The sequence below is a fragment of the Semicossyphus pulcher genome, unplaced genomic scaffold (genome assembly GCF_022749685.1).
Source record: "Semicossyphus pulcher isolate SPU_LCO1_2020_fin unplaced genomic scaffold, fSemPul1.0.p SCAF_13, whole genome shotgun sequence".
In the NCBI taxonomy this organism is placed as follows: Eukaryota; Metazoa; Chordata; class Actinopteri; order Labriformes; family Labridae; genus Semicossyphus; species Semicossyphus pulcher.
In genome coordinates, this window is record NW_027211637.1 from 7553545 (window position 1) to 7576567 (window position 23023).

Below are 23023 nucleotides of genomic sequence, written 5' to 3' on the forward strand. Positions count from 1 at the left end.
TTTCCGTGTTTCTGATCAGAATACTTGGACTTGTGACATATTTCAGAAAGGGTAAAGAAAGGCATGCATCACGCAGAGTACTCAGAGTAGCCGAGGTAGTCTGGCGTAGCAAGAAGGACTGAATTATCGTGATATAGCACAGAATGCATGCTTCGGCTAGCTAGCTAATATTGGCAGGGATTGGCTGAAAATGTAATAAATGGCATGAAAGTCACACTGGATAAAGTTGATGAATGGACTGTAATGTAGGTCAAACTATGACCTTTAACTAGCAGCACAGGACTCTTTAACAGAGAGGTAAAAGTCAGAGTAATTATATTTCTAAAAAGAGAGTAGTGTGATATCTGTATCCAATTATTCCCCTCAGTCGGCCCTTCTCTTTTTTTGTCAAAAATAACCGATAAACAAAAACTTAACAAAAGCAAAACCACTAATATTTTCAAATCAATCCACGAGTTTGACTTGTGAAGCACTTGAGAATGTGATTTAAGATGTGCAGTGGTTTTGTGTGTGCTTTTACTTTGCTTTGTGTTGTAGTTTGAAATAGATGCATCTATGTATTTCAGCCCCCCCAAAAAAGTCATTATAATACTTATTTTGGGTTTTTCTTTATCTCTCCTGCCTGTGGGTTTTGGAGTTTGTGTGTGCGCGTGCGTAAGGAAGCTGCTACGTGCGTGCGCGGTGCACGCTCTAGCCAAAGCCAATTTCAACATGGCCAGAGGTAGGTGGACGTTAAGTGATTCTCCGTCAATAGATGTGTATAAAAGTTGTTATTTGTGATTTGGACACGTTCAAACTGATGTGTGAAGTTTGATGTAATATCCGACTCGTCCTGTGTCAGTCCTGCAGAGATAGGAGTTTGCTCATTTAAGTTGTTAATGAGTTTCGTTTAGAAAATAAAGAGCTAATGCTAGCGTTCTACGTTAGCGTAAATGTTAGGCAGCAAGCTCCGCCTTGCTTTGCTAATGGTGCGCGTTGTTTTTTATCAGGGGAGAGTCAGATGCAGACCCATGACACACACAGCTCAAGACTCACTGCATTTCTGTCTATCACACAGGTATGAGATGTTTTTTTCATGTTTTAATATTATATTCGAATGTTATTTGCTGAGTTTTACTGTGTAAAGTTGGCAGCTGAGTTTTATTTATGTATTATGTATAACTGTGTCTAAATATTGCTAATTATATCCCATAGTTTTGTTTAATTTTGTAAATTTAAATTAATAAGAGGAAACATTCCAACATGGCCAGAGGGGAGAGTCAGATGCAGACCCATGACACACACAGCTCAAGATTCATTCTGTCTGTTACACAGCTGATCGAGAACCAGAACCCATGTGCCGTCTCCTGAACTATCACTACCAGAACACAGACGTGACACACACACAGATTACATTTGCATTGCCTCGTGTACGTACATCTGACACCAAGATACATTACAGTATCAGCTGCTCCATTTTCACACGAGGTTGAATTGAACATTTAACCAGGAGGGATGGAAAAACTGTTTCAGTAGAGTGTAATGTGTCAGCCAGCAGCAGCAACCAGGTCATTGTCCGCTGACAAGACAAACAACACTGCTGGCCTACAGGGCAAAAGCCATGGTGCATTTCTCAGTCAGGAGGTAATTGGCAGCATGGACAGTGATGTCCAAAATATGATGTTATGTTGGCCTGATTAATCTTTATAAATTCCATGTCTTATTAATCTCCCTTGTCTTGTTTGTGTTTGTATGAAATAGTGGTGACATAAAGCTGATCTTGCCGCTGTAATTAAGCATCTCCTGAGACAAGGTTAATTGTCTAAAGGTGTGCAGACCTGTCTGCTCTGTGCACCACAGGCGTATGCCAGCGTGGTACTGGTGCAGAACCACTCTGTGCAGTCGACAGGTCTATAAATCTATCGTCTGCTTCAGGGCTGTGTTTCTGCCTCAACAGGGCAAAGAAGAGAGGGTGGGCAGTGGGCGTTTTCAGGATGGCCTGTTGGCTGGAAACGGTAATGTTATTTTCGGTGCTATTTTGCCAGAAATAAATGTTTTCATTAACTTTTGATTGGAAGGGCAAGGAGCACATTTAGGTGGAGCGAGCCCACCCCGGCCCACATTCATCCCCGGCACAGCTCCAAAGTAAGATTGACCTGTGGATAAACTTGACCAAACATTCCACTCAGCCACTGAATTAAACTGTGTAAATCAAGATCTACCTGCAGTCTATTCACTGTCTCTTTCAGTCTTCATTCTCTTGTCCTATCTACACGCTGTGATACTCTCACTGGGAAGCACTGCGTTGTGTCTGCAGCCTCAGGAGCACCCTATATTTGCATTTACTGCTGCTGCTATTATCGTTGTCGCTTTGATGGCTAGCTCCACGGCGCGCTCACTAGTGTCTCCGCACCCGTGATCTTTGATCTCTGTGTGGGTGACGACAATGAGACACACTCAAAGGAACATAAATGAAAGAGACGGCAGCAGTGATGCAGGGAAATAAGAAACACCCACACACACACACACACACACACACACACACACAGCAGGTATGTGAAAGCCACACAAAACGCATGTCAAGCTTTGGTGTTAAAAAGTAATGAAATGTCAACCCTCCCACTCTACATGTGAAACACCTGCATGAATACATACTGTCTGTAGATACATAGAAGAAATTATTCAGTGTCTTACTATATCTAAAGGACATCTCAGTATAAACTGAATATAACAAGAAGACCACAATCATATCAGCAAAATTTCTACTCACACGATCTCCAAGGTCTCCTCTCCTTTGTTGAAACACTCAATGTGTTGTACCTACAAACTAGGCTTACTAGCTTTGTCTTTTTTAACATAAAACAAAATGTAAAGAAGTTGTTGCTTCTCAAATGGATATAATTATAAGATATGACCCAACCAGGTCACTTAGAAACTCTCATAGCAAGGTGCTAGCTTAGCTACAATCTTGTTAAAGAGTGGGCTGTGGCTGTTACAACAATCAAGGGCTTTTGCGGACGCTAAACTTGCGTAAGTGAGACTAAGGGCCGGTTCATACCAGCCTTGTTTAGTCCAGTTGAACCGAACCCTGGAGCGTTTGTCCCCTGGAACGTTTGTCCCCTCGGTGCGCTTCGTTTAGGTGGTGTGAACGCTGGAATGAAACTCTGGTGCTGGCCAAACAACCAGACCATGGTCCACTAGAAAAGACGAGTCTCGGCCCGTTTCCAAATGAACCACGGTCCAGTTTGATTCAGGTGAGAACGTAAACGGACTTAAAGTAGGATCTAATACATGAAACAAGTTAACTGGGCATTGCAGTGTGTTTACGGGTGCTGACATTTGCAGACACAAACCAAACTCGAGGCAAAATGCAACATTTTAACAATCTGGTCTTTGATTAGGACAAAGTCCAAATGAGCCTTGTCGCAAAAAGCGTCTTCTTCACAAACGCCCGCGCTAACAGCACCGCGCAGTTAGAGTGAAAACATTACCATCTGCAGAGACTTGGTGGTAACTGCAACGCAGTATTATAAGGGATGTCACGCTCTGCGTTTACAGTGATCACAATCTCTGATCCCATTGCCGATAGTCTGAGATGATAGAGCCTCTGGGGACGCCGGTGAACATGCCGGGCGGTAAGCAATAAACGACTTCCCGTCAAGACGTCCTTTTCCGCGTGCTGCATTGTTACAAACTGTTTTCTTGTGATTTACTTGTTATTAACAGGTCCTACCTTTGCTGACATTTCAACATCATGATGCAGATTTGTAAGAAGTAAAAATTCGAGCTTTATCAGGCCTGTCCTCAAGAGGAGAAATTTTTTTTTAAAATGCTCGTTTGTTGAACGGAGGTCGGATCGATCTGATGCATTAGAGGAAGTTGGGAAATGTGAACGCTGAACGGCTTTCGTGACACCACGTCAATGGAATTTATCTCAAGTTAAATTTTAGCTCCAGAACAGATTGTTAGCTGAACTTGCTGCAGATGTCTGTTTATAGAGTTAACAAGGAGCTAAATCGTCGTCAGGAACAGGGATTACGTTCCGCCTGCTTTTGCTCTCCACACAGACAGTTTTTCCTCAATACGCCGCAGCCTGCTGATACGGGATAGGTCAATATTACTCGGACTACAAGCGTAGTTCAAACGGAAACCAGAACACTTGCCTTCCCGGAAATCCACGTTCCTACCTACAGATTCTACTATGTCGACATGATCACTGTTAATCTCTATTTATAGATTCTACAGTTACCTTATGTGTGACTAAAACAATTAAAATGTCTGCAAATACCGTCTGTAAATAATATTTTGCCATTATTATTATAATCGGGAGATCAATCGGTCCGGGGATGTGCGAGGTCTCAACCCTGGCACACAAGGGCACACTTCTCCACTTGTGGGGAGACGGTCTGGAGCTGTCACGCAGGACGGGGATTATTATATCTGAATGAGCTGCTTTCGCGCAGTCGTTCAAGGAATGAAGCTGCGTTACAGAGAGTGAAACTAGCAAACGCCTGTTGAGTCTGGGCTTTACAATAGAGCTACACTCTCCTCTCCATGCGCATCATTAATTTGTGCATGGAGTTGAGCTCCGTCAGTGTGGAGCTTGGTTAACCTCCTGAGAACCGAGCTTTTGTTTGGTATGCATTTTTAGTTTCTCCTACCTTTTGGGGATTAATAGGACCTACTAAGTATGAAACCTAAGAATTGTCTTTGTGTTAATTGAAAAAGTCCCAATGTCCTCATGTGAGTACCTTGTCGTAACAGTGTTGTAGCTTGTTGCTATTGATAAAATTAGTCAAATTTGTCTGCCATATCAAGCTACAACTGTTCATATGCATTAAATAAACAAGTTTCAATCATAAAATCTGAAGAGGTTTTGTACCTGGTTGAGTTTTCTGTAGAGACCAGCTGTAACACATTTTGGTCGGGATCACGGCCATCTTGAATGTACACTAATCAGTGTAATTTGCTTTTGTGACCACAGGTTAGGACATAGTGAATGAGACCTGAGAATGAGAGGGTCTAAGTTTTGCAGAATTAAATATTATGGTGCTGTGAAGCCAAAATGTAATGTCCCCGTATGAGGACGCAGGGTCTCAGGAGGCTATTGCATGGCAGTGCGACTAAACTCAGCAGAGAGTAGCCACTCCACAATCAGCCTCAAAACAATAGCAAACTGTAGAGATTTACAAAACTTTATGGGCAAGCTGGTGCCAGAGTATCATTAATGCAGTGTGCTTTGTAAATTGGACCTTGAGACGGAGCAGATAGCGGTGACTAATGATGTGTAATTTATGGCGCTATCAGCAGCCGCAATTCAATCTTAGTGAACTCCCCTCCCAGGCTTTTCATGAGAATTTTTAGTTTACTGTTAAAAGCAAATTCATTGTATGCATTGAGGGCTGCCCTTAACATTAATTTAATGTTTATAATGGGTAACATAAGTGCAATGTAAAATTAGTCATTTGTTGTGGCGAGCTGACAGAGAGTTATCTCCCTACGGCTGTTCTCCTGAGTCCAGCTGTTAGGTCGCTGCCCTCATCAGATGATTCAGATAGTGCACCACCATCCCAGCGCCAACACGAGAGTGAGACTAGTGACTGTTTATGACGAGTTAGTGAAATAGTGGAGACCAACCCAAGTAAAAATTACTCTTACATTCATTGCTGGGGGGTAAAAACAAACCCAGCTCCAAATGAATACAGCTGTTAGCCTTGTTAACATGTTTTCTTACACATTTGCCGTAACAACTTTATAAGGTGATAATATTGTGTTCCCAGCTGGTTGCACTTTTTCATTGTTATTACAGACACGCACAAGCTGTGCAATAATGTCGAGTTCACACCTAAAGCGCACAAAGGCAGCGCTTCATACACTTTGCTTTCAAGTCTTCTCAAAGGTGAGCTGAATGAGGTCTGATGGCTGAGAAAAGAAAAGGCCATTATCCTTCAAAGCCCGACGCATTAAAGCTTACTGAGAGGACTCACACAAGCAAAGGGATGAATCAAATGTAATATCACAAGCTGACAGGCGCGGAGTGTGTGAAAGGATGCACCGTTAGTATGGAGGGGTGGAGGTAAGCTCCATTTGACACATAAATGCCACATTTACAGTATTTTACACTCAGGGGCAAATTCACTAATGAATTGTGAGTCTTTTGCCGCCAAAAAAACATAATAACACAAACAAACCGTGTAACCTCAAAGCACCTACTGAAGGGTGAAATGCATTACAAATTGTACTACTAAACTAATAGTGTCTTGGTGCTACGGTGCTCAACACCAAGACAAATGACATACATGTTTAACCTTCTCCTGTGTGCATGTAAAGAGGCAACGTGGATACATTTGGAGCCAAATTGACCCATTTCTATGCAAATGAGCCTCTTTGCTAAAAAGTGCAGTTCACAAACATGCTGATAGACACACGTGATTAAGGCTGAAAATGATGAGCCCTCTCTGAGAGTTTGTGATAACTGAGGTTCACATATAAGCGGCGTCACGCCCCGGCTCTCCGGTGATCAAGGCTGCTTTATTTTCTAGCCGAGGGCTTGTTGCCCTGCAGCTCAAAACCATAGACTGCATGAAAAGATGGACGACCAGACAGCTCCCTTAAATGAAGCTATAACATCTCTATCACCCCCGGCTGACTGAATGCAGTATAGGTCATAAAGCCCGCCTCCTCCATGTTAACAGATGGGACATAAGTCAAACTATAAAATCAAAATACACGTCATATACATTTTTCTCAAACATGGTTTCTGTCATTATAGTTAGTTCTTTAAAAGCTATAAAAAGGGTCTAAATGTGCAAGATGGCAGCGCCCGGTTCCATGTGTGTTTTGGCTTCATTTTTGTGCAATGAGAGGAGATGGAGAAGTGTCGTCCATCTATAGTCAGTCATTGTGCAAAGCTGATGCTAGAGGGGTACACTGGATTGGAGTGAATAATATTTATTGTTCCCAAGAGGCAATTTGGTTTGCAACAATAGCCCTCACAAGCAATACACATCATAAAAGACATAAATACAGGGACAGGACACATAAATACATATAATACATAACTCCCATGGATATTATGATAGTTACAAAGCCAACAGTCCTTGGTATATGTGCAATGGCTACAGTGCCTACAGCTTGTTTAAGAACCCTAGTTCTGCTGATGGAACAAATGACCTAAGATATCTGTTGGATTTGACCCTCTGGGTGTAAGTGAGCCTCCTCCCTGTTGGCAGAAGTCTAAACTCTGCATGAAGAGGGTGGTGAGGGTCTTCCAGGTTGGCCCTTGCCCTCTGAGTGGCTCTGACTTAATAAACGTGGCCAAGATCATTAAAGTTAAAGCCGACAGTGTTTTGCCAAAGCCTGTTTTTGTTAACAATGATGAGGTTGCCAAACCAGCAGATCATCACAAAAGTTAAGATGGACTCAATGAAAGATGAATAAAATATTTTTCAAAGCGATCTGTCAACATTAAAACTCCTCAACTTTCTCAAGAACAGCCTCTGATCGTCTCCTTTTTGCAGACGGCATCAGTGTTAGCAAAAGTCAGTTTGACATCAAGGATGGTGCCCAAGTATCTACAGTACTAAGAGCGTCAGCTTACTGACAAGCTGGGAGAGACGTGTTGGCACCTCTGACCATGCCTCGGAAGTCATGAGAGTGAAGAATGTTCATACTTTTGAATAGGCCTGTATTTAGTAGTTTTAGTGTTTAAGTGTTTGAGTTGCCTGTGTCAAACTTGTTGTCCTTGTATGTCTGTTTGTGTGTCTGTGTAGATAGAGCAATGTAAAACTGGAGTCAAATTCCGTGCAAACCCAATAAAACTGGGTTCATAAAAATCCTCTTCTCAGGGTCCAAAACACTTTAAACCTTGAAGAGGAATCAGCTCTCTTTTTACGCCTTTCTTGATTTTTGCTCTTTAGTTTTCATGTTTTCTCCATCTCATAAATGTCTGTCAGTCTGAATCCAACTGAAAATCATTGAGCAGAGTTCTGAACAAATCTGGGGACTGAAAAAAATTTGATGGACAAAGCTCCAGTAAAAACACAGTTAGTGTTTCAATCTCAGTCAATTACTGCACCATTCATACTTCAAAGTTACCTTGACTTGTGCACTCAGATACAGTTTTTTAGCAGCATGCCCACACATTAGAAAGTGTGTGGGACTGTTCTATTTTCGCTCTTTTACATGGAAGTGCTTATACTCTCTATACTCAAAGCAAAAGTTGCAAAATGTAAAATGTGCGAATCATTGGTCATCCTTAACTTCTCATTCTACTGATAAAAATTGATGTTACAGAAAATTGTGTAAAATGCCAGCGTGGTGGGCGACTGTAAAAGCCAAGACATGAGAGCAACATTATACACCAACAGTGTTTGATGATCCATCCATTCATTATCTATACCGCTTATCCTGTTCAGGGTCGTGGGAGGCTCGAGCCTATCCCAGCTGTGATTGGGCGAGAGGCGGGGTACACCCTGGACTGATCGCCAGTCAATCACAGGGCTGACACATAAGCCCCTTATGCACTGCCATTTCAAGGCGGGATTATTACGCCTCTGTTATGTTCCGTCTATGCAGAGGCAAAATGGTGGGGCGAAGTCATTTCACCTCTGAGCTGGCATCGGAGGTAATAACAGAGGCGTAATAGAGGCAAAACGGCATCTGAGTAAACCATGGAGCTGGCAGGGCGGATCAGCGCTGCGTGTGTTTTATTTGAATCCTCATGCACATTTTGCTTCCACAACGCCGTAACGCTATGTAAAAACACGCACTGGGGCAGCTTGGTCCAATGTAGAACGACAAAGGCTGCATGACTGCGGAGCTTCGTTACGGCGCTGAGGCGGAACCGCAGAGTAAAAAGGGCTATAGAGACAGATCGGCAACCAAGCATTCACACCTACAGGCAATTTAGAGTCACCAGTGTACCTACCCAGCATGTCTTTGGACTGTGGGAGGCAGCCGGAGAACCCGGAGCAAACCCAGACATGCGCAGGGAGAAAAAGCAAACTCCACACAGAAAGACCCCCTATGTCTGAACCTGGATTTAACCTAGAACGCTGCGGCATTCGAAAAAACTAAAGTTCCACTTTGCGCACTTCCTGTCGTTGTAGCCCAGCTGTCTACAGGAGAGAGACTGGTTTGTCGTAGTCAGTACAATGTCAGAGTGTGAGCAGGTAATTACACATTTTTTTATCGTATTTGACACAATCTAAATTTCCAATTTCCAGTTCATATCATAAAGTAATGTAAACTCCTCATCTGTTATTAATTTATCATCTAAAGCACATAACAAGCTCTCTGGCAATTTTAAGAGACGTTGTAGCATTTTTTGCAAGAAGCAGAAGTAGCCGTTGTTACAGACCGTAGCTTAGTGACATTAGATTTTTACCACTACTGAAACCCGTTGGAATGTGTCACGGCGCTGTAGCCATCCCTCAGCCGTCACTGCTTAAAGTCCCTATTGTCATAGAATGAATCGTATTATGATAGGACTGCAGCTTTTACAGCTCTTGAATATACAGTATATGTGCTTGACAGTTAAACAGGAAACCGATCTATCATTATGATAAATATACAGTGCGCGCTGTTAACCTGTTAAGGTGTGATATCTGAAGCTGCTGCTGCAGAGCTTTTTCCAGTTGTGACAGTGAGTCAGTCCACAAAGGCACACCAAGAACAGAAGCCAAAGCAGAGCAACCCCTCCTGAGCTCCTCACTGAGGTTGTCGTACTCCGTGCTCCTCTCTGTGTGCATCTTCAACAGAAGCAGCGGTTTCCATTAAATGTCAACGGGCAGGGCTGAGTCAGTTTCTGCTCTGCTGATTCTGGTCTGTGGTTTGATGGTGTTCAACTGGTGCAGTCAGCAGATAACAGCCAGATGTAACAGAATCTCCAATCAGCACTAAACATAAAGGCCCCTTTTGGTGTTGTATTCCTGACGTGAGCGTGTAAAAGTCCCCTTACACTGTGCAATAACAAGTTCACTGCATGTCACTGTGCAAGATGGGATTAATCATGTGTTAGTCAGAGTCTGTACCAGTGTTTACTATATGATTTCAGGGTATGTCTCTTGGTGCAATAAATGGTGTGTGAATTTTTGTGCAATGACAGTTTAAGGGCCAAAAAAGTGACAAGGTTTCATAAAATGTTCTGGTTTGAGTTTGTCACCATCTATGGCCCACTGATGAAAGCCTTTGCATTTGCAATATTACAGACTGGCTGTCTGGTGTGACTTTTACAGGAAAAAATCACAAGCGGCGCCCAGTTATTAGGCTTGTTCGGGATGACTGCCGGCTCAGTCATAAAGTCGGGCACTCCTTTGTTGAAAAAGTTTGCTGCTGGCCTCGTCAAGCATCTAGAATACCAACACCTCACTGTAAATTGAAGTGAACAAAGTCTTCATTTGTTATTGTTGTTGTTGTTGTTATTATTATTATTATTACTATCGTTGTTATTTTAATTGGATTTAATATTAAGTTCATAGTTAGTTCAATATTAAGTTTAACCCTTTCACCATCATAATAGCGGCCTTAGGGAGGAATTCACTAAGATTGAATTGCGGCCGCTGATATCTCCAGAAATTCACATCATTTGCCACAGCTATCTGCTCCTTCTCAAGGTCTGATTCACAAAGCAAATTGCACTCATGATATTCAAGTGCAACGTTTTGCAGATCCGTGCAGTTTGCTCTCCTTTTGTGTCTGATTGTGGAGAGGAGCTGTCTGCACCTCCACTCTTTGCTGCGCGGTGCTGCACTCTCAGACATCAGTTAAGTGCACAAGTCTTTTTGTGTCATTTGCACAGGTTTAGCCGGCCCAAAAGCTGTGCAATCCTTTATTGAGTTCCCCCCTTAGTCTTGATCCACACTTTAGCCAACCGGCCACAAGCAATTACAGAATAAAACCTTAACATCCAGAGGAACAATGTTCTGCGTCATCTCGCTCAATAAGATATAAACTGTTTCACAGAGCAGCTTGAACTAAATATGGGATCATTTCTAACATAATTACAGTTTAATATATGATGTAAGAACACTGCTCTGCTGTCATGGTGTTTAAAATGGGATTACGAACAGATTTTGTGAGACTAGCACAAAGTATGAAATTAAAGCATGGGCTAATTAAAGCTTATCACGGCCTGAATCAACCTGTTCTCAAGGCAATGATTCATTTTGTGTCGGCTGCTAATCCAGCGTCCCACAGTTCAGCAAAACGGAGCCTATAAGTCAAAGCTATGAGGTGTCATAGGGCTACAATCACTCACACATTTACAGCAACTGAAGGCATCTTTCAGCCACCAAAGTATTTGCTTCATCTAAATCAGCAGACCAGTTATTACCCCATTTGCATTCATGCACTGATCAGTTATGTTTTATGAAGCAACATTTCCAGTGAGGCGTAACTCATCAGCACAAACCCCTGTAGGAAGGAAGGACTGTTTTCTATCTGCATCGACTTCAGCTCTGATATGATCTGACTCAACTGATGCATGAGCTTCACATATTTTGGCTGAATTCTCAGCACAGTGTAGATTGTTTTCTAACTCTGTTTAAAGAGCTCCAGGGCGACATCGTGAGAAACTGAACCAACAATAATTTTTCGCTACATAATTTAAATTAACAAGGAATTACTTTACTGTATAGAGACATTTATCTTCTATAACATAAAATAAAGCATAATGTAAATGATTGCCCCTGATTTTGATCTGGCCTGACTTAAATAATTCAAACTAACAAGGAACTACCACTAAATATATAGACATAAATACAGCATAAGGCAGTGATAGGTCACACTCTTAGTTCACTTTCTTAATCCAGTGCTCCGACCTCAAGCTGTTCAGTCCTGACCCTGTGGTTGAAAAATGCAAAGTAAAGTAATTTCATAATGGGAATATAAAGGTATGACTCGTCTTATCAGGAGTTTTTGATAGAGAGCTCCATCTCTTTTTCCATCCATCCGTCCATTATCTATGACTCTTATCCTGTTCAGGATCGCAGGAGGGCTGGAGCCGATCCCAGCTGTCAATGGGCGAGAGGTGGGGTTACACCCTGGACTGATCGTCAATCACAGGGCTGACGCAATTTAGAGTCACCAATGAACCAAACAAGCATGTCTTTGGACTGTCGGAGGAAATGTAGTACCCGGGAAGAACCCCCAGCATGCACGGGGAGAACATGTAAACTCCACACAGAAAGGCCCACTTCATCTGAACCGGGGCTTGAGTTAGGAACCTTCCAGTTGTGAGGCGACAGCGCTAACCACTGCACCACCGTGCAGCCCCAGTCTCTTTTTAGTATCTAAAATTCTGTTCGTCATTAACGCCTTCTTTTCAGTCCTGCCAAGATCAAACTGTGAGAAAAAATACAGCCCTGGACTACAAAGTTGGACTATTAGAACTTCAAGAATTACCTTTTTGCAATCTGATTACTTAAAGCTCCCGTCAGGAACTTTTGGTTTGTGTTGATTTTGGTGCCCCCTGTGGACAAAGCCGTACCTTTCATCTCTTTGCTGATTTTGTTCTGTACATACTTAAGTGGTTAAGCTCATCGTGCTTTCTTTAACAGTCATATGTATCACTCACTTTAAATTGTTGCCCTGGAAAATGTAAACAAAGGCAGCGTGCAGTTAATCACTTTGTCTGACCCCCCCCCCCCCCCCCCCCCCTTTCAGGCATTAAAAATAACTATATAGAAATAATCAATCTTGTCTCTGATGGTCTTGTTTGCTTTTGTAGCTCATGAAGAGTAATCATAATTAATTTCAGTCTGTTTCGTAACCAGCAAAAAACTCCTCACAGGAGCTTTAAAACATCAGTATCATCCGTACATGAAATATGAATACAAGTAGTGATAATAATTACTTACAGGCCAGATCAAAATCAATGGCATTGGCTACACTATTCCCAGTTTGTTCCTCGCAGGACTGAAAAGAAGGAGTGAATGATGACTAGAATTTTAGATAATAAGAAGAGTGATCTACCGAGGCTTGTCGGGGGCTGGCCATAAGGCAAAAACTATAGATAAGACGAGTCACACGCTCATATTCCCATTGTGAAAATCAACCACGGGGTCAGGACTGAACGGCTTGAGGTCGAAGCATTGGATGAAGAAAGACCTATCACTACCTTATGCTTTATTCTAGGTAGTAAAAAAGATACATGTCTAAATGTTTAGTGGTAATTCCTTGTTAGTTTGAATTCAGGCCAGACCAAAATCAATGGCAACAGCAACAACAAACTACTTGTACCAACAGAAACTGCACATCAATAAGCAAGACTGAGTGCACAGGGCCGATACAACAAAGCATAACCATGAAAGCAGAAAGGGATCCAACGAGAATGGTTATGAATGAGGGCCAGAATTTTGTATATCACCCCTGAGGACAAAAGCAAATCAGTCACCCCAGACCACATTTGTCAGCTCAGCCCTGAGATAGCCAGACAAACAAAAAAAGAGAGCTCCAGGTACTCCAGAAAGACAGCCAGCCCTTAAGTCCTGCCTTCGAGCAGTAGTTTAAAATGACCGAACACTGTTTCGTTTGTTCACCACTTACCTTGATCCAGATCATACTCCTCCATGGTGCTGACAAAGTGAGGTCTGGAGTAAAAGTTATGTGGTCCAGGTTGCTGGAGGCCCCCCAGGCTGAAGAAGCTCCTCTCGTTCGTGGCGCAGCAGGAAAAGGCCCTCCGGCTCGGGATGCAGGGGTAGCGTGTCCAGCTCTTCATCTCCAGGTCGAAAGCCTCCAGCGCCGTCACTGGCAACTTTCCCTGTCGACCACCTGGAGGAAGGAGGAGAGCGGTCAGAGTCAGAGAGAAAACCCATTTATCTGTTCAAATCTCCTGCTAATATAATTCTGTAAAAAACAACTTAATTCAGTTTCTAAAAGTAACCGTGTATAAAACTACCTCCTCCAACATTTAAAGCAACAAATCACTTGTCTGTGATCATAAAGATGTTGGCGTTTATATGCAAAATCTCATTAATGGAACACATTTCCACCAATATTAGCATGAACATGAATAAAACAAGCAAAAGTTTTCTATGTGACATTGTTTGTCCTTGTTTTCACGATCTGGTTTCTTTTATTGCGTTTCTAATCCCTCGCTCCTGTCACAAACTTTCCTTGGCATTAAAGTCTGGCAAGTGTGCGGACCAGCGCTGGGACCACTTTTCATTTTGGACTGAAAGCGCAGCACAGTGGCAGGGTGCTCCCCTAGGACACGTACAAGTTGTTTATTTCCACAAATCATAACTTAACCTTGTAAAACAGGAGTACAAGGGGAAAGCAAAGTGGTGAGAGAGGAAGAATAATGCGGGCAGTCAGAATGTGAATAATAAAGGAAGGGAGGAGGAGTTGATGCCAGTGAGGGGCGATGTCAGAGGGGTGAAAACAAGACAAAGAGGAAAAGGAAAGAGGAGAATACAAAATACGAGAAAAAGATACAGATAGAATGAGATAAAAGACGTTAAAATGAGACAATGGCACTGAGAACCTGCGCAGAGTAATACGGGGTAAATAAGATAATGTGGAGGAGGGAGAGAAGAAAGTGGAAGAGGGTCAACTGGAGTGGGCAGAGTGTCACGGAGATCGATAGCGATAGCGAGACAAAGCGTCGAACTGAGTGGGAAGCTTCAGAGTCAGAGAGATGTGAGAGGAAGAAGAAAAAATCAGCTAAAGGATGTGCTCATTGAAATAGAACTGTTCAGTATAAAGATGCATCAAACATCCACATTAAAACAGAATTCAAAAAGGCAGTGCACGGTGCATAGTTCGCGAGGTTTTCGGCAAGAGAGTTCACAGTGAGATGAGGTTTTACCACAACACTTCAGAGACACATTTTCTTCTACAAAAAAGAAGAATGATGCTGCTGCATCATTGACTTATTGTTACAACCAATGCAATCACTCATCTTCTGCAGCGCACAGCTTTTTTCTTTGCACCATCAAGTCATCAGAGAAAAATATGTAATTGATGGAACTGACAAAAAATAAAATATACATGCAAAAGAAAAGTCAATAAACCGTCTGACTTTAAATGAAGTTTGCAAGAGAAGATCGATTCCACTCGCTATCTGTGAAGCTAATAGTCTCAGTGTTTGTTGCTAATTAGATATAATTACAATGCTGACAGACTAAACTTGGTTAACATGTTAGTATTGTCATTGTGAATGATGTCATGCAGACATTGGCATTAAGCGCAGAGCATCATGGTGCATGAACGTGACAGGCTACTTGCATAGCTAGAGACTCCCAAAGCCCCATCATACATCAGCACAAACGCCACAGTGTCATTGCTATTCTCCATTTTCACACTTAGCACCCACGTTGTGTAAATAGCAAATGATCTTGTGCTCACGTTAGCACCCATGGGCTTTTTGGTCGCGTTGCTATCTTGAGGACGCAGGAAGCAACTGCGCCATAGACCAACAAAATTTTGGTCTAAAGTCTAAAGTCTCTGGCGCAGTCTGTCTCTGCTATTTATAGGACGCATTAGTAAGATTGCCATACACTGGCAAGTTCACAATGTGCATTCCATCAGTGAGTTTGCTGACAGTGAAATTACGTTGTTTATAGGACAGAGAACTTAAAGACAGCAAGCTTTTGTTCCCTCGCCTCCTTAAATCATGATACTGCTTTCAGTTTGTTCCCAATCTGATGAGATGCTGGAAGACGTGGACAAGATCACCGCTGCCTCCACACACACCTGCTTCACGTCAAAAAACTACTAACTTTAATCAACTCTAATAAACTTTGGCTTTTGCCTTTATTAGATAGGACAGCTGAAGATTGGCGGGACATATAGTGAGAGAGAGTGGGGGATGACATGCACCAAATGATCGACAGACTGAGAGTCGAACCTGACATACGATATATTGTACAGTGACTTGTGTGACACAGTGGAAGGACAGAAGTTAAATGAATGGCCCATCAAACTGTTGCTCATAATGTCTCAAAAGACACCGATTAATTAATTAGCTAAAGCAGCGAAGTATCCTAATCAAGTTGTTTATTTCCTCGTTTGGATACAACAGGCTCATAAGCCACACCCACACACATCTGTGACCGTCGCCAGTTAATTCAACACCAGTTAAACTGTGACACCGCCAGGTCAGAGTAAGCTTTGCGATGAGATAGTCCACTAGTGCTAAGTATTCTTTTCAAATGTCTCTCAAGTATACGAGAACTGTGCCTGCTGCCAAACACTGATGTAATACCTTTGTATCTGAGACCAATCTCAAAACCTTTCCATCTCGCAAACGTTTTTTTCAACCTTTTTTTCCCCCATGTCCCCTCCCGGGCTCCGTAAATAAGTATTTTCGTCTGAAGACTAAAATAAAATAAAATAGCTGCCAAAATTAACACCTTTTAGACTCCTTGTCTTGTTTCCAGTTAGGTCTGACTACTAAATGTCCAGGGCAGCTTCTGTTAGAAATACCAAGAATAACAAGAGTATCCTTATTTTATGATTTTTAAAACTTCTAAAAAGGGCAAAAAAAAAAAATCCCCAGGCCAGTAATGACTATGTTATTGAGATCAGAGGTTTGGGTTAAAGGAAACCAATTATTTTAGAAGCAGTGTGTTTTTCGGAACAGCTTGTTCTTGTTGGAGACAGTCAACATAGTGAGAACACAGAGAGAGCAGTGAGTTATGCTTTTATAAAGGAGGAACAGGAGGTGGGGAAGAACAGGAAGTGCTTCCAGTCTGCAAATAACAGAGAGTCTTGCTGGCAGCGTTTGCGGTTGTTACTGATGTGTTGGTTAAACTAAGTTTATGTCAAGTGTCATTCAAAACTATTTGTAATTATGAATCTGATGTACTGACTTACCACTGAGCAGAATGGGGTTCATGGAAGTGCATATGTTGGGTATGATGACCAGTTCCTTTGTCCTACTTGCATTCAACTGTCGATAGTTAATGTCCCACCATTGAGTAAAATAGGACATTGATAAATAACTGTCATAAGGCACCACAGTATGGCAGTGTTTTTAACTTGTTAAAGTATGTGGTTTGTAGAGGCTAGTGGTCATTGTATAAGGTGTAAAAAAAAAAGGGGCCGAGAACACAGCCTTGAGGGACTCCTGTGTTGGTGGTGATGGTTTAAGACGTTGCAGAACCTTACAGTCTGTGCTGTGTCACTGAGAAAGTTGTGTTTTGGGAAGATGAGTGATGTGAGTTGCCGGAGCTCCTTCTTCATCTGATGACATTGAATTTTTTTTAAATGCTGAACTGAAGTTGATGAAGAGGATTGTAATAAAGCTGCCTGTTGTAGGTGTTGTAGCAGGCGAACAAGGAGACATGCCACCGCTTTTCAATTCATGAGTTTTTGTTAGCATGACATTTGACAGTTGCCCAAGTACAATTGTGATTATGACACTGTCAAACAACTTTAGTTAATAGAATAAACAATATTACAAAATTGTTAAATGAAATCAAATGAACAAAGGGAGATGTTAGCGGTTGGTAAAATAGAATAGGCATATTTCTACACATACATTTAAATACTGGTTTTCTCTTATGAGTGATGGAAGTGACATATTAAGCAGCCAATACTGCACATTCTTGCTTTTTCCCCAGAATGAGGGGTCATTTCTGTCCGACTTTGGAATTCTGGTAATTCCTGTTGTTTTAATATTCTCTGAGAGAGTGTAATTATACCTCTACAGCTTTCATATCAATATAACAGCAACATGGACAACACAGACTGTCAGCTGGTGATGGTCCAGCTGCAGACTAACAGCTCATATGATGATGTTCAACCATTAACCAGTTTTCCAGGCACTTCATGATTATTTAGTTGAACTGGACTTTAGAGATTGACTTCTGAGGGGAAGAATTTCAGGGTAAGGTTCTGGGGAGCTGTGATTTAACAGCAGGAAGGGAAGAGCCCCCAGCTGACTCAGTACTCACTCTCAGTTGTAGTGTTAAAGTAATAATCTGAAAGATTTTCATTTAAATAAATGTCTGTTGAGTCACTATCTATCACCGATTGAGGTAACACAATGGTGACTGAGCCTATGGCCCACTGATGAAAGCGTTTGCACTTGCAGTATATTGTATTCTTATGGACTGGGTGTCTGTGGCGACATTGGGGGAAAAATCACAAGCGGCGCCAGCCAGCAGTGGTTGGTCTGCCAGACAGTGTATGCGGAACTAAGTGGCTGCACTTCCAGTTTCTGTAAGCACTGCGAGGAAACAGTAATCTACTATGGCTGTGAAGTGAAAATCCAAAGAAAAAGAAACAAATTGGACGCTCAGATGAAGGCAAACAGTCTAAAAAGGAAAGCGACCGTCAGCTAGGAAAATCAAGAGTTACAACCGGAGCCAACCGTGGGTGACACACATGTAACACTGTCTGGATATCTGGGAAGTGTGCTCACGCAATTACCGTTGTTGCCACAGGTGCCGCCAAAGAGAACGAAACTGAGCTCTTCGAGATCATAACTTTAAGGGTGTCGGGTGTAGAGCAAAAGTCATCCATAAATGTGGACAGGTTCTGCCTTAGGTCACACCCAGTGAAGGTCTATAATTTTTAGAATGTTTTTCTGGTCTCTAATCTTTAACGCATATCCCTCGTTCTCTCATTTAACAACATGCAAAATTATCCTCACACAGTAGTCATTACTTTGATACTCAAATAATAAAAATTTGATCATCCTTGAATTGCTGACAGCCTCCTTTCAGCTGCACTTGTGTGCTGACTACCAACCTTGACACTGCAGCAAAATCCTACATTCAAATGTATCAACACACACAGGCAAGAATTTTGAAACTGTTTGAAGCCTGATGAGTTACATCATATGCCAGTGAGACTGATGTTGTCTGGAAACGCACAGACTTAGTCAAAGGGGTTTCAGGCATCCACTGATCCGAAACCCCTGAGTGGAGCAGCAGCTGTACAAGCAGCATCAATTCACAAGGTACAGTAAACTTTTTTCAGAGAGCGAGAGAGAGAAAGAGAGAGAAAGAGAGAGAGAGAGAGAGAGAGAGAGAGAGAGAGAGGTATATTGACCTGGATTTTCAATTATAAAACAAACAGCATTATAATGTTTGCACATCGCTCATAGTTCTGTGTGTAATGTCACATAATGTGATTAAACTCCCATTAGTATATCTGTGTGTGCTTGTTTTGCCCATGCAGATGCACTTTAGACGACTCGTCCCTCTTTGTCCGGTGGACTCGCCAGGCATCATTAGCTTCAGCCACACCATGATGAATTAGCTCGCTAGTCTGCAGAGAAGTTATGGATGTTTTCTTTTGTTGGAACTACTTCATCTTGTTTCTCTATTTTGTAAGGAGAGGTCAAGCTAGCGGTCCAGCACACCATGCTAACCTGTGGGGCACAGTGCTTCAAAAGGCACCACCTGATGTCAGGAGCTAAGCTTAAGCCATGTGCAGTGAACTCCAATTATGCCAAACCTCAACACTAAAATCACAGGGAAGATGAGGCTTGACAGGTTTTATATAAACCAAAAGCTTAAAGGTTTGGCTGCTGTTTTTCTCCAAACCAAAAGTTTAGAAACTTATGTTTTATGTGTCTCTATATATCAAAAAATTCTTAACTCTGCAGCTCTTGTGGGGTGTTCCCGGTCTGCAGTGGTCAGGACCTACCAAAAGTTGTCCAAGGAAGGAAAACAGTGAACAGACGACAGGGTCATGGGTGGCCAAGACTCATTGATGTGCGTGGGGGAGCGAAGGCTGGCCTGTGTGGTCCGATCCAACAGAAGAGCTACAGCAGCTCAAATTGCTGAAAAAGTTAATGCTGCTTCTGATAGAACGGTGTCAGACACCGAGCATCACAGTTTGTTGTGTATGAGGCTGAGTAGCTGCAGACCGGTCAGGGTGCCCATGCTGACCCCTGTCCACCGCCAAAAGCACCAAGAATGGTTACATGAGCACCAGAACTGGACGACAGGCAGCCTGGTCTGATGAATCACGTTTTCTTTTACATCATGCGACTGGCCGGGCGCATGTGCGTCGTTACCTGGGGAAGACATGGAAGGCAAGCTGGTGGAGGCAGCGTGATGCTTTGGGCGATGTTCTGCTGGGAAACCTTGGGTCCTGTCATGTGGATGTTACTTTGACACCACCTACCTAAACATTGTTGCAGACCCTTCATGGAGACGGTATTCCCTAATAGCAGTGGCCTCTTTCAGCAGGATAATGCGCCATGCCACACTGAAAAAAAAAGGTTCAGGAATGGTTTGAGGAACACGACGAGTTCGAGGTGTTGACTTGGTCTCCAAATTGCCCAGATCTCAATCCAATCGACAAACAAGTCTGATCTATGGAGGCCCCACCTCGCAACTTACAGGACTTAAAGGATCTGCTAACGTCTTGGTGCCAGATACCACAGCACACCTTCAGAGGTCTAGTGGAGTCCACGCCTCGACGGGTAAATGCTGTTTTGGCTGTGGGGAGGGGGACCCACATAATATGTGGCAGGTGGTCATAATGTTAAGGCTGATCGGTGTATTCATGCACTCAATAATTTCATCTCTTTTTTGAGCTCAATCATTAAAATCTACAATCACGATCCATCCATTTATATTTCGGAACTGGAAATAAAAGACTAAATGTTTTTCCTGTGGCATCACTGTCACATCTAAAAATATACAATCTACTTACCGCCGCTTTGTGCTGAATGTGAATTTCTGCTTTAGTGTAGTGAAATGATTTCATCTCTCTGCCAAATGCATTTTCAGTGAGATGAAACGATCACACCCTGCCCTGCGAGCCCAATTTCTCTCTCAGCAGTGGTGTGAAATTTTGACCAAGTGTCACAGAGCAATAACAGCCTCCCCAAAGAGACACAATAAAACAAAAAGAACTTCTGATCACAGATGGAAAATGACTTGGGTGACAGCTGTGCTCTGAGAGGAAAAACTAAAGACAGGATCTGCTGTGAGAACACGATCATTTTTTCTTTCTTCCAGAGAAGCTTTTAACTCCAACTCTGTTCGTCCGATCAATATTGTACCAAGACTGTGAGACTCCTCGGACCTGTGACTCACAGTTTTGTTTTTCTCTCAGTTCCTTTCACTGCTCTAAAACAGCCAGGCAGATAAAGTCACACAGTATGAAGGGGTAGCATGAAAGAAGTACAACTGGCATATCTCTAGACACACAGTGCAACAAAGTAAGAGGAACACCTAAAGTGTGGAAGGCAGACTGGAACAAGTACGACCCAAAATTTCGGGAGAGAGGCCACTTACGGTTACCATCCCTTTCTCTACTCTCTGAGTGTGAATCTGAGCTGTAAGAGGCTGAAAATGGCCCCACCACACCAAAGCCTGAGGGCTGAAGCACTTCTCTCACCAGCTATTGATGTTAGAAGAATGTTCAGAAGTAAGTGAACATTTCCCACCTCACTCCTCAGAATCCATGAGCTGAACTCTGAGGCGATGTCAGAGAGAGACTGTGGGTCGTTGTGTAAGAAAGAAGAGCGGGGCGTGAGTAAGGGTTTATGAGGGTTCAACAATTACACAAAGATCTGCATGAAAATAAAGATAACTACATTAACAACAGCCAATTTTCATAGAACAAAAGAAATATGTATACATATTAAAATGACAGTTAAAATAAACATATGAATATGGGGTTTTGTAGGAAGTATTACGCCGGGAACACACCGGATGCCAAAGCGCTGCGAAGCGCCGCGCAACGAAAATCGTGCGCGAGCCGGAGCACTTCCATTCACACCAGACGCGCATTTCTCCGCGCCGGTCGACAAGCGCCTCTGCTCCTCAGCTGCCGTTTACTCACATTTGGAGCTGTTTTCATGTTTTCAGCTCTCTCTCTCTGTTTGCATGTGTGTTTTGACACCCCGCCCGCACCCCCTATAGCCAGTCCACTTTGTGTCTCTCTCTTTCTTGTGTGTGCCTGTGTGTCTGTGTCTGTGTCTGTGTCTGTGTCTGTGTGTGTGTCTATGTCTGTGTGTCTGTGTGTGTTTGTGTCTATGTCTGTGTGTCTGTGTGTGTTTGTGTCTATGTCTGTGTGTCTGTGTCTGTGTGTATCTTCATCTCTCTCGCGCTCTGTTTAGATACTGATAAATATATAAAAGCACACAAATATAACATTGCATTTGTCAATGGCGGTGTTTTATTTTGAAAATTGTTTAAATTTTGAAAATTGACCGGATTCTCTCATTGTTTCATATGTGATTTCCTGCCAGGATTGACGCGATCAAAAATAGACCAGACGCCGAAACGATCGCTGCAGGGCGCGAGCCGGCCGCAGAGGTGCACGCCGCGGCGCGCCTGGTGTGAACGACACAATCGGTTAACATGGGCGCCGAAAGGAAACTGGCTCCGCTTCTCGGCTATTCGCTGCGCTACAGCGTCCGGTGTGTTCCCGGCGTTAGCATCGATGTCAGCTCATGGATGCGGCTTTCATAGCACACAACAGGGTTTTTTATTGCTTTTTGTGGATGTGGAATCAGCTCCTCACACAGGAATGTCTCACAGGCTTAAACTTAGACCTTGACTTGAGACACTGATCTCCTGTATATGTATACATTCATGTTTATCTAACTATGTATCTTTCCTGTGGACCATTCCTGCACACCACCTGCTGCTGTGGACCTGCCTGACTTATAATCAGTCTTACATTATTGTTACATTATTATCATTATAGTTGTTATTAGACATATCTCTGCTATCATAATTGGCGTAAGTCTGTATTATTTGTGGTTTTTGTTGCTGTCTGTCTCCCTCTATCCCACCTTCTCGGCCCTTCTAGTTCTCTGCCTGTCGGCAGACGACTGTACACCAACGAGCCTGGGTAGTGTTGGAAACATGGGAAGAGAGAGAGTGGGGATGACATGCAGCAAAGTGAACCCAGGCCGCTGCGTTGAGGACTGAGCCTCTGTACACGGGGTGCTGAGCGACTGTTTTGACTGGGGTGACTCAACTGGGGTAGGGGGGGCAATAAGTATTGTGACGGTTTTAGTGTGAACGACTTTTGTTGTTTGATTTAAATTTTTTACTTTATGGGGTGGCAGCCAGGGAAAAGCCTGACAAAAGTAGTTTTTTAAGTCACACACACTCAT

At 42.8% G+C, this 23023-nt stretch overlaps 1 protein-coding gene across 1 annotated transcript in view; it reads right to left on the bottom strand.

The window, feature by feature from the left end:
• klhdc8b (kelch domain containing 8B) overlaps positions 1-23023 on the bottom strand; it is a 164091-nt gene that overhangs the window by 47926 nt on the left and 93142 nt on the right. Inside the window, exon 3 of the mRNA XM_069660785.1 lies at positions 13528-13752. Coding sequence (XP_069516886.1) covers positions 13528-13752 — 225 coding nt within the window. The remainder of the gene's footprint in view (positions 1-13527; positions 13753-23023) is intronic.